The sequence below is a fragment of the Lepisma saccharinum genome, chromosome 5, assembly GCF_977018435.1.
Source record: "Lepisma saccharinum chromosome 5, izLepSacc3.1, whole genome shotgun sequence".
NCBI classification, from domain to species: Eukaryota; Metazoa; Arthropoda; class Insecta; order Zygentoma; family Lepismatidae; genus Lepisma; species Lepisma saccharinum.
The window spans coordinates 2,211,786-2,224,248 of record NC_139233.1 but is presented as its reverse complement, the minus strand read 5'-3'; the positions used below and the strand labels follow the sequence as shown (position 1 = coordinate 2,224,248).

Genomic DNA, 12,463 nt, shown 5'->3' with positions numbered 1-12,463 from the left:
ATTGAAAGATGAAAAAAAAAAAAGTAAGTATTTGCCTCAATTCAATTTATAGAGAAAGTTAGACCAAACGAAAGCAAAGTTACATTACCTGATAAATTGCTTAAGGGTTCTAGTGGATTGAATGAGCTGTGCCGGACAAGTTCAAATGGAAGAGAGCCCCTCCTAGTCATGCAATGGATGGGTAATGTGTTTTCTTTCGAGCCCAGAGGTCGGAGGACACCTGTGTGTTAGCACAAAAGCAGAATATTAATGACTGAGGTGGGTGGAACAATCATTAAAAAAGACAACTAACATTTTTGCATGCAGCACGCAACAAAGAAAGTGCACACACTTTTTCAAACAAGAAAAACACACATATATGTACATATAATTGTTTTTACCTTTAGTTGCATGTCATTCAATTTCCATTTTCAATGTATTATTTATTTTAACTGCGTAGACATCTCAATTAAATATTAAATAATATATATATTCTCTTAAAATAGCGGTGCTTCATTTGTTTTAAGAAACAATCTTACTGTGCAATAGAGACTGCAAAAGAAAGTATTATTTATGTATAATCTTCATGTTTACTAACCAGAAATTGGAATAAATTGTCTCCAACATATCACAGTTCTGTTGGAATAATATATTTTAACAATCATCTTTTACCTGTAGTGCTGCAACCTTTTTACCTTCCCTGTAGAGACCTTTTCATTCCTTTTTTGTTATTTATCTTTAATTTAAGGTTCTTACAAGTATATAAACTCAATTTTTGATGTGGAATTTCAGGCCAACAGCCACTCCCTTTACTATTTATTTTTAGTTTGATTAATGATAGGGTTATAACTTTTCATGCAGCAGTCTCCAGTATATAAGTGCTCCTGTTTCATAATTTACTCTTGAGGAAGCCAAATGAACTTGGGGAAATATAGTATAACCACCTCATGATGTACCAAGGTGAGTACCTCTTATTATATTATGATATTGGAATAATGTGTGAGCCAAGCTTTAATTTAAATATATAGTGGGGTTTCAAAGGCATACAAAAATTTAAGTTTTAATGAACCATCCCTGTTCCCAAGGAACTTGCGCAATTTTATATTGAACTGGTAAAATATCAGCTATTACTAAATATTTGTATTTTGTTAATCAGTGTCAGAAAATATTTCATAGTGATGGATGCCTACTACAAAGTATATTTTCGAACAGATTCCATACATAAAAGAAAAAGTTAAATTTTCTGTAGATGAGAAAATGCACTAATATATGTGCAACAACAGTTCATGAGTTTTAGTTTTTGTTTTACGTCAACTTTATGCGCAGATAGTCTAATTGGAACTGGACCTACAGTTTAAAGGGGGATCCGAGCAACTATGCAATGTGCCTCAACTGGGCATTATAAAATAAAATGAGTAAAATGGAAGAATTAACGTTTTTTGATTCTGCAGTGTTACAACATTAACCGTATGCAATGCAAGATGATTCAGTTAATATTTTCATAGTGTTTAACCATGAGCAAAGTGCACCAGCACCTCCGATCAGCAGTTAGTGTTGCACCCCGATACTATCAACCACAATTTATGAGATGGAACCAACATTTTGATTATTAGTAATGGGAAATCACAGGCAGTGTTCACTTTCTTCCTTCTTCCTTTCTTGGCCATGGAGGCCAAGCAAGTTAAGTGGCTGACTTACAAATTTGCCACCAAAGTTCTAAGGTTTGAGTCTCACTCTGGGCACGAGTGTTCTTTGTGAGTGTCCCTTTATCAATCTCCTCATCGTCACAATAACTAAGTGGCAGAAAAGTGATATAAACTAACAAATATGTAGAATATGAATACAGGGTAAATCCAAATGAATGGTACAAACAGAAACCATACCAGTGACTGCCGTAATGAATTTAATTCTCAATCATGGATATAACATGATAGTTTGCCTTTACAGGTTTCATCTGGCAATACTGAAACAAACCAAGCTTGTCATCCAAAATTGCAGGATCAGCAAAAGAAAAGGCTTATTGTGTGCTAGAATAACGTAAAAACTTCATCGGTAACCATTGTTCAGACATATTTCTGGACAAGATTCAGCAAAGAAGAAAGTAAAATTCAATTTTAGTTTGTGTACCAAGAACTTGATGAGTTGACCTTTCATGTTATGTCAATAATTGTGAATTACATTCTTTACAGCAGTCACAGGTTCTTTTTGTACCATTTATTTTGAATTAAACTGTATTTCTCTTCGTGCATCATAAAACTTCACAAACTGAAAATTATGTAATGTTAATTGGATATTTTCCATTGTCTAGTGCTTTCAGAGGCTTGGGAGTAAAAATTGATAACCCACAAAGATATGAAACTGAGAAAAGCACAGGTGAAAGTTCATCCATTGCATTGTGCTATGGGTTACTCAGAATGTTCCCATGCATTTCTGGCTATCCTTTCAGTGGCTACTGAAGGAACTTCATTCATTATTGTACAGCAACTGCATCCAATGTTAACTCAATTTTGAACGCAGTGTGGGCTATCAAGTTTTACTTAGAGCCCTCAATTATTCTAACATTATGTCTCAAGGAAGCACCTCTTCTCTCGTCTTCAGGTGACCAAATTTATTTTTGCTGGTGGTGGGGATCAAACCAACGACTGCTGGTGTGCTAAACAACCACTCCCCATCACTCCTGTGGGTAGTAGTAGTAGTTGAGGCTGGTAAAAAAGGGATTTGAACCATTATGTGGCTCCACCGGATATCAAACCCAGGACCCCTTGATTACAAGGTGGTGTTACCACTACACCACCGGAGAATCCAATAAGCCTTGGAATTATTTCGTATCTGTACTTTTCTAATTCTGTGTCACTCTCCCTTGACGAAGAGAATGAATTTTGATCTCTTGGGATATCAACCAGGTGAGTTATGGAATATATTCCAAGCATTCAAGAACTGATGTCACTCTCATCTTCAGGGTAGCAAGTGCGGTCCTGAGCATCAAACAGGTGTATATACATTCGTGGAGGGGGGGGGGGCTTGCTAGTGAAGATATACAAGATACATCCTTCCGTGAATGTATATACACCAGGTTGACGATCAGGACTGCACTTCTACCCTGAAGATGAGAGCGACGTTAGCTCTAGAATGCTTAGAATCTTTCCCACAACTCACCTGGTCGATAGCCAGAGAGAATCTCTTTTCATCATTCGTCGCCAGGAAAGCTTCGAGACTTACTTCAGAATGAATTTTGTTTGGATGAAACTGATAACAGGACATTCACACAGAAATACCCTTGAAAAGACTAAAAACCTGGAACCTGTGCCGGTCAACTACTCGACACACTGTACCATAAATGTGTTGAGGTCTTCAGCATAGGTGGGGGAGGTGATAATTGCATTGTTGAACATGGTGATAAAATGTCTGGAAAAGATGCTCAATGTAAATTTTCCTAGTTGCGGAGTTGGTCAAGAGTTCGAGAGAGTTCTACATCACCCTGCACCCTCCCCATCTGACCACTTACCTTTGAAAATAAGAGGGTTACAAAACATAAAACATGAGGTAATGGTAAATATATTCTTCTCAACTAGTGAATAATACTTAATTCCTTAAAGTTATGTTTTGTTCAGGAGTTGTATAAGTCTTTGTACACAATTTTAATAGCATTTATTCAGACGATTTTAATAGGTAATCAATTTATAATTTGTTCACAGAAAAAATGTGTGTGTTTTGATACATTGGTAACTTTTCATAAATTGCTTCAACAACAAGTTCAATTCCTAGAAATGAAGATTTGTTTCAAATAGCATATTTAACACACACGCTATACATTTATATAAAGTTATATATGTACATATATATGCAGACATTGCCCATATGAAGCAATTTAAATTCAATGAATTCAAAATTTTAATGCAATGTCTTGCCAATACCTCTGTCACAAGAGCAATGGTTTTATCAGATAAATAAGAGGATGGAACTTTCTGCAATTACTACTTGCAAAATATAGTTATCATGATACGTTATATCACCATACACCAGTCTGTATACACTGATATACTTATTTGCATCCTGAGTAAATAAGACAACAGAAACAACATGTTCAAAAAATTAATGAACATATTGTTTTGAAATGAAATATAATAAATTATTACTAGAATTCATTAAAAGTTATGTCTCATATGAACAGAATAAGAAATGTTCTTTTTCACACACGCACGCATGCACACGCACGCACACACACACACACACACACACACACACACACACACACACACACAAAGTTGACCCGCATGCACAATGTACAGATTGTTGCTAAATTAGAATCCGTATTTTGATGTGTATAGAACACACTACAACCTTGTACTACCACCTTACAAAAATTAACAGAAAGAGGAAAATTAAAGTGTCTAAGCCAGATCGTTTTCTTCTTTTAAACTTTAAAATGGAGTTTACCACATGTAAATAAAGGTAACAATTAAAGTAAGAAAACAAAGAATCTAATAGTTAATTTTCTTCCAACAGAAATTTGTACAATTAATCAGCAATATTTCAAAGAAACACATGGAAGGAACTTATGTCAAAAAAGTCATAAATATATATATTTTTTTAAAAAAAACTTTTCCTATTTTGTATATGCTACAAGGTCCATGAGAAAGGACAAAATAGAAGAGATTGCATACTGTTGATACAAGTGCAATATATATAAAACTCTTGTTCTTTAGGTTTTTTTCTTATTCAATGTCACTTTTCTTCCTCTTTAGGCTAATGACGACATTGATGAAGGGATACTTCAAAAGGTCGGGCCTTGCACCTGAAACTTTTGTGGTGCGACCACATGAGGCCACTCAATAGGCGTAAGTCATTGACGCAGCATAAAACTTCAGTTATTTGTATCCTTATTCAAATTGCTCATATGTAACCAAAAGTACAAAATTTGGTTTTCATGAGAATAACAACACAGAATTTAAATTTATTGCAACTATACTTCACTTCAAATATTGTCAACATAAAATTATACATTTTGTTACGTTATAGGTTTCAATTTGATTTATTTAATATGAGGAACATGTAGCAAATTTCGCCACCCCGAAGTAAAGATGAATTTGATGTTATAAGTTATACTGATTATAAGGTTACAAAAATATGTATGGTAGCCTCTATTACAGATCTAAAAAAAAAAATGAAATATTTGAAACAAAATTGGCAACTCTCTAATAAAGAAAGCAAAACTCTTGCAAGTTGTGAAATTGCCACACAAATGCTTGTATTTCCTCAACTACTTCTTTATAAATGGATTTTAACTGCAAAGGGAACTAGAAATAATTTAATTTGCTTCGTTAACATTATTTCTTCATTGAATTGAATTAAACTAATTTTTTGTTTCAAGTCCACTTTATGCACAGATATTCTAATCAGGACTGGACCTACAGTTTAAAGTGGGATTCATGTACCTCCACCAGGTATCAAACTCAAGACCCCTTCATTACAATGCAACAACATTACCACTATGCTGTTGGTGAGGTCCTTATTTTGTTCTTGTTAATTATATAAAAAAAAAATGTAACTTTCATAATGATACAAATTAAATAAACAAGAAGGTTTCTTACGAAAAACAAATTACATCATCATGTTTGAAACACTGTCTCTCGAATGTAGTGCTAAGGTGTAGTGCTGTAAATGAACCAACTACTTATGTTGGCCAATGATGCAAGGTGGAAAAATTGCAAATTGTTAGTAAACTTGATACATGTACCTTATATGTACAAACAGAGCTTGGCAGCACAGTTAAGATAATATTCTATACAAAAATGTATTACAGTAAAAATAAGAAAGCTCCCCTTTCATTTGAGTATCTTAAGACCGGCATTATAATGACATGCTAATACAACAGAAATACTTTTGTGTAATACTGGTATAGATGCACTTCATTCTACTTATAAAAACATTATTACGAGGTGCACTTAAAAAATAAGGGCTGATTGGTTACCAAAAATAACAAACTAAGAGTAACAAAAATGTATTAGTGGTTAGAAACATATTTTTCAATGTAGTCCGCATTAATTCTGAAGTACTTTTGGGATCATGCATAAAATTCAACCATCTGGGAATTCAGCCAGTACACCACTGCTGTTTTCAACACCTCACTCTCGTGCTGACAGTTTCCGATAGAGCCACGTGTCAGTAACAAAGTTATTGGTGAAATTTCTTGGAATCCCATGGCAAGAGCACTAATTGTGAAGCAACAATATGTTTGCATTTTTGCATTCAAACATTTAGTAAAGTTTGAATGCTAGATTACTACTCCTCTCTTCATTGACAACATCTGTACAACTTTCCCTAAATTCATGCCATCTCAGCGTAGGTGTCCTTCACTCATTACTGGCAAACTGTACTTCGCAAAGTGCCAGATTTTTTATTCCCACAGCTGTCATGACTCATTGTAGCACAATTAAAACAGCAGAAGACTGATAAATGAAACTGCTACCCCAATGGACTACTTGCAGCCACTATGCATATGCGATCCAACCACTGCTGCCAGTCAAATTTTATAAACAATTGACCCTTACTTTTGAAATGCACCTCGTACAAAGAAAAATCCACTCCACAGAAAAGAGTACCTCAACCAGAGAAAGGAAAGAGAGCTACTCATATGATAACAACCAAATCTAGATACTACAATAAAAAATGTTCTAGAACTATCGAAACTAACTCCATACCCCATTTTAGATTCAATGCCGCAAAAGTAAAAGAAAAGTATGACAACAACATAAGAAAAACAAAGATTGCGTTGTAGATGAATTAAAATTTTCTATACATTTTGAATTTTAAACTACAATAAGTTTCTTTTCAGACCCGAAACTCAACCCTTTCCCGATGAAAGTCTTTTACAAAGAATTTGAAATGAGAGCATCTCCTACTTTGTCTGGGGACATCAATGGGCACCGATCCACGCCGTGGGTACTTGTGGGGGAGTTCTGCACCGCCTCGGAGTCCGTCTTCCACTTTGAGCAAACCAACTGGGGCTGAGCCACGGCGGTATTGTAAGCGTGTCATTCCCTGTGGGCAGGAAAGAGAAAGTGAATGAACTTATTTCCTGCAATGGGACAACTTTTCACATGTTACATCAACTTATTTTATAATTTGGCATACACAGGAAGTGTTCCAATAAGAATTTCCAGAAAGAAAAAAAAATGCAAGGTGTGAAGGCTGACCCTTTCTGAATACACTCCCTTCAACATAGCCACCCTGGACTGCTTTCTGAAGACTAGCAAAGCTCTGGCATCTGGAACTACAGCCACTATAATCCTCTGTGGAGCTTGTGTTTTCTCATCCATACATGATTGTTTCTTCATCCTTCTCATCGTATCACCATTCATCTTCATTTTTGCGATTAGACAAAAGTGGCAGAAAAGCAAAGTAAAATGGTAACAGTTTCATACATCGGAGACGCATTTCTTCATTTTCACAGAAGAAACTACTTACGAAAATGAATTTCTCTAAGGTTTCCAACGTTAGTCGAGGTATTTTCTTCCATCGTGGTATCTATTTGACCGGGAAATCATGTCAAGTGTTTCCAATACCTTTTTTTTAAACTATGCTTGCCTAACCTAACCAAACCCAACCTAACCTTATCGGAAGTGGTTCGTGGGTTTGTGGGGCTATTCGTCAGCTACCCGTGCATAATGTACAATTTGCACACGTGAAGATCACGATTGTAGGTATTTTTTGGTGAAGAAGGTTTGGAAACAATGATATTCGAAAATAAAAGAAGCAATATCATTCGCAAAGTAAGCAATATCGCACCGTTACGTGCGTCCGGTAGCACTTAGAAAAATGCGTTATTTTAGTAGAAAAAGTGTTAGTCTTCATGTAAAAAGCATAATGGCACCTTGAACTATGCTCCGCAATACACAATTGGTAAGTACGAACCATGCGATACACAAAATATCCGATTTTAATGTGTCTCCTATTTATGAAACTGTTACCAAGTAAAATTACTAAATCAATGAAACCAGCAAAAAATGCAGGTTCAAACAGGACTCAAGCCTAGGTGTCTGGCATAGTATGCCATTGTTACACCAACTGAGCTAACGAGCCAGTCCTGGTTTTGCTAATTTTTCGCTGTTGCTGTTTTATGTGTGGGGAATTGTCTATCAGTGCTACCGCAAATTGAAATTTGTTGCCTTTGAGACACTGATGACATCGACAGCACCTAGTTTCTCTCAGCATATAGTTGTAAATTATCTTCCTGTGTGTGCCAAATCATAAGCATGTAGTCCGTATATATTTGAAGGCATACTTGTGTAATAAGGTGGCATTTTATTAGAACTATAAAGTGTATTTTGTTTATACCCATTTATACATTTCACAATGTACCAAAGGCCAAAGCAACAACATGCATGAGTCAACTAAAGGAGATTAGAGAGAAACTTAGAACTTACGGTTTCCACAAAGCTGTTATTAGTTTGTTCTATTAATTTTGGTGGCACTGCCATCACCCTTGTTGGAACTTGTTGTGTTGTTGCTTGGTGAATTTCTTTTGTTTCTTGTTCCTCGATTGCCGCTAGGTGCATTGTTGTTGCAATCGAACAAAAAACAACAGAAATGCACCAAGCAACAAAAGTTCCAACGAGGATGATGGCAGTGGCCACCGAAATTAATAGAACAAACTAAAAACAGCTTTGCAAAAACTGCAAGTACAAAGTTTCTCTGCATTAATGTAGAGTCCAGCGCAGTTAATTCTGCCGTGCGATGCGCGAAACAACTAAAGAAGCAGTGTTGCTAATGGAGCAGATAGAAAAATCGCTGCAGTGCGCCGATGCACAGCTGTTACGTACAACAATAAAATTAGAGAATTCAGGTCTATCTAACGTTGAGTTTTAAACGTCATGCATTATACCAGGACTAGGATTAATATGTATTAACAAGTGGCTTTGTATGTAGCTACATACATATGGACTAAAAATTCGCAAAATATGAACTAACACATAAGTAAAATTACCAAAAATGCTGCAAAGAAGACTTCTTCATACGATTCCTTATTTGAGTGATTTCAAACAAAATAAAAAATATATATATATTATTTTTCATTGCATTAATGCACTGGTGGCGTTCTAACTTTTCACTCCCAAAACCCGTATACACTGGTATGGAACTGCAACGGCAGATAATAACATGCCAACGTGTTAAACCGCTACAACTGCACCATAACACTCCTCCTCAAACAGTATTATTATTTCCTCTCTCAGATCTGCGACAGTCGGTTGCCTTTATTGTACATTTACAAAGGATACCGGCTTCGACAACAATAACAAGTACATATACTGCCACTAGACGATAAGCTGCGCGGCTTTTTCTTTTGTTATGAACCAGGGCCGGCGCTAGTCATTTTGCCTCCCTGGGAGGTGGCGGCAGATGCCGCTCTATTTCGACCCCCCCCCCCCCCCGGTCATTACGCAGCAACGGAAAATTGAAAATCAATATATTCCTAACTAAAACATCAAAATATAAAATAAATAATGTGACTTCTTATGCTATTTCAATACTATTCAGCGCAAAAGAATATCTCGCTCGATCACAGTTTTCAATAGGCTTATTTTTTTCTTCTCTTCAAATTTTGCCGCTCGGTTCGCCCTCCCCTTCCGCCGGCCCTGCTATGAACTTGGTCACCCATCAAAGCATGGCAATTTTAACACAGAAAACAATATGTATCGCATTAAGCAGCAAAAATGACAGCCTCCTCTATGCAATTTCTACAAGAACACCTGCCGGAGCCAGAGTTGAATTGCTTAGAATTTCCCGAGCTTGGCTATGCAAGGTTTTTGATTTCAACTTCGACAGAACTGGAGGCATTATGGAATTTAACGTTCATTAGCAAACACACACTTTTACATACACACACGCAATACACGCACACAACGTCAAACCGGTCAAATACTTAGTATAAAATAAAAATATGGTGCTTCCAATCCAACAAAACTCACCGCCACTTTACCTGCTTTCCCCTTCCGTGACAGAAATAGTGCTTCATTATTACAGTTGGCAACACTAGTTACTAGCTAGCCAATGAACATGCACTGCATAAAAGAAGCAACGACTACGCCGTGCTATATTGCCACATTGCCGTCCCTGCTGACCGGTGGGAACCGCGAGCTGGAGCGCTGTTCAATTGTTTTCAATGAAGTTTGCACGAGTGTGTCCAGGAATGGAATGACAATATGGCAACAATAGCGAAGGTTTTCGAGCAGGGTAGAACACGTGATGCTAAGAGAGAGGGAGACGAAACGAAAATTCATTTCTACGCAACGGCAAATTTACGTGTGTGGCACTCTACTACCACATTTATCATTCCCAAAATATGAATAAAGGTTTGTAATAACAATAAGTTAAAAAACTTAATATAAAGTGTAAGACCCATGCTCAAAGTAGGGGGGGATGCTATTCAGTAGTTAAGAAAATTTGCATAAAGCATCTCCAACTTGCTTGCTTATCTCAATATTGAATCATACAAGCATATCACCACATTTGAGCAAGCTTTCCCCCAGCTGGGAACTTCCTCTTTGAGCACTGTGCAAGACCTATTTCAGAACTTCAAAAAACAGCAATTCTCAACAGCAGTGCCACAGTGTGGATATTTCTTGCCACATAACTATATACACAACCAACACCAAACATTTTCATTGGATGACATACAGTTGCAAGGTAACAGTGTACCCTGGTGCCCTGATCACATGTCATCCAACAAAATTTTTTTCACAACATATGCCGGCTGTTAAAGGGCAGATGTGACAGCATTTATAGTCCATATGACTGCATCCTAAAGTTACTCAACCAGAGTAAGAAAAAGAAAATGCTTGATGAGTAGTATTAAAGAGGAAATATCTAGTTACCTGAGGTGTAGACTTTCGATGGAGTCCCGATTTGGGGAAATCCAACTCAAGATCGCCACTGTAATCTGTCTCTGTAAGACACTGCCACACACGTTCCTTCCATGATGTGGCATTTCCCTGATCGGGATTCACGTTTTCCTTCTCCGATTGTCGTAACGCCCCTGCCGCATTGTCTAGTTTGGCAATTTTTGCACGGTCGCGCATGTAGTCCGTGTCCGGTTCCCGTTTTCCCGTAAAGTCCCTATCGGCCACTCCACCAGAAATTTGAACATTACTTGAAGAGGGTAACAATGTCATGGGGTTAGTACCACTGTCTGCAATCTGGAATGTGCTACTACTACTAATACTACAAGTTTGTCCAGAAGACTGCGAGAGGGAAGATGTTTTTTCTTGCAATACACTGTTTAACCTACTAAGGATGTTATGCTCGGTAATTCGGGGTGCCTGCATGGAAGGGGGTGTTCCACAACCATTTTTACACTTGGATGATCCTGGTCTAGAGTCACCACTTTCAACGGCTTCGTGACCTTCGTCTGCCTCAGACTGCTGCCTCGATAACGTTGCACTGTTTATGTCTGTCCGAGAAGATCCGGAGGACCCGCCTTCCGCCAAAGCTTCGGAACAACTTGACATCTCGGCCGTGGTGGACATGTACCGCAGTCTCGTGAAGGGGAAACCAGAAGGCTGAAGAGGGGGGAAGGTCTGTTGCCGAGTTAGGAGCCGAGATGTCTGATTTCGACTCACTCCGTCTGTTCCGTGCAGCACAGTAGAAAGACGGCATGCTTCGAGGCTGGTTGTGATGGAAGCGATGCTTGGTTCCGGAAGCAGATTCTCGGCACTGACCGGCCTGTTTTCAGTTGAATCTCCTCCACCTCCGGCACCGCCAGAATGCTGTAGGCTAGTGCTACAAACTGAATACAAAGAGAACGAGCTCTGGAACTCCTCCTCTTCAATGTGCAGGATAGTTTCGGACGGGTAACGCTTTTGATGTTTGTTCTCCGGCAAGCTCTCTCTTCGGATGATAGTCATCGCAGGCATCCTCGGTGCACTTAATGGTACAGAGTGGCGTCTTCCAACTCGCTGGCTCTTGTCCTCATCTAAGGACCTCGAAACTGAGTCTCTCCATGGAAGTGGTTTCGGAATTTCTTCCGGCAGCAGCTCCGTCATTTCATCTTCTCCAGCAGATGGCACCTCCTCCTCCTCTTCTTCATCTTCTTCGGGACTTTCGGCCATTTCTGCCTCTGAAAACTCTGTTTGGGTTTCCTCTGCGAGTTCTTGCTTCACCATGTCCTCCCATTTATTTTGATTACTCCTCAGGTTCCTCATCATCTCGTGTGACAAAGGAGTGTCCAAGAACTCGTGCCACTCATCGAACAACGGTGCGACTACGAATCTGAAGAAGCCTGTGAATGAAACAGAAGTGATTGTTTTTCAATAAACTATATTAACCAATAAACTTCACATGTATGCATATGAGTGAGTACAGGGTGTCCTAAAGTATCTATTAGGGATGGCCCAAGATGAAATTGTTACAAATATTAATAAAGTATCAATATACAAGTTAAAAAAACCAATGGCAAGTGTTGCTCTAAGAACCTCAAGAGTCCATT

General features: G+C 37.9%; 1 protein-coding gene across 6 annotated transcripts in view; it reads right to left on the bottom strand.

Annotated features, from left to right (window-relative positions):
• Positions 1–12,463, bottom strand: part of LOC145987602 (uncharacterized) — a 616,185-nt gene that overhangs the window by 12,510 nt on the left and 591,212 nt on the right. For all 6 annotated transcript variants that reach the window (XM_083121963.1, XM_083121964.1, XM_083121968.1 and 3 more), the window contains 3 exons: positions 10,854–12,256; positions 6,882–7,020; positions 89–220 (listed from right to left, as the gene is read on the bottom strand). In XM_083121963.1, the coding sequence (XP_082978089.1) occupies positions 89–220; positions 6,882–7,020; positions 10,854–12,256 (1,674 nt within the window). The remainder of the gene's footprint in view (positions 1–88; positions 221–6,881; positions 7,021–10,853; positions 12,257–12,463) is intronic.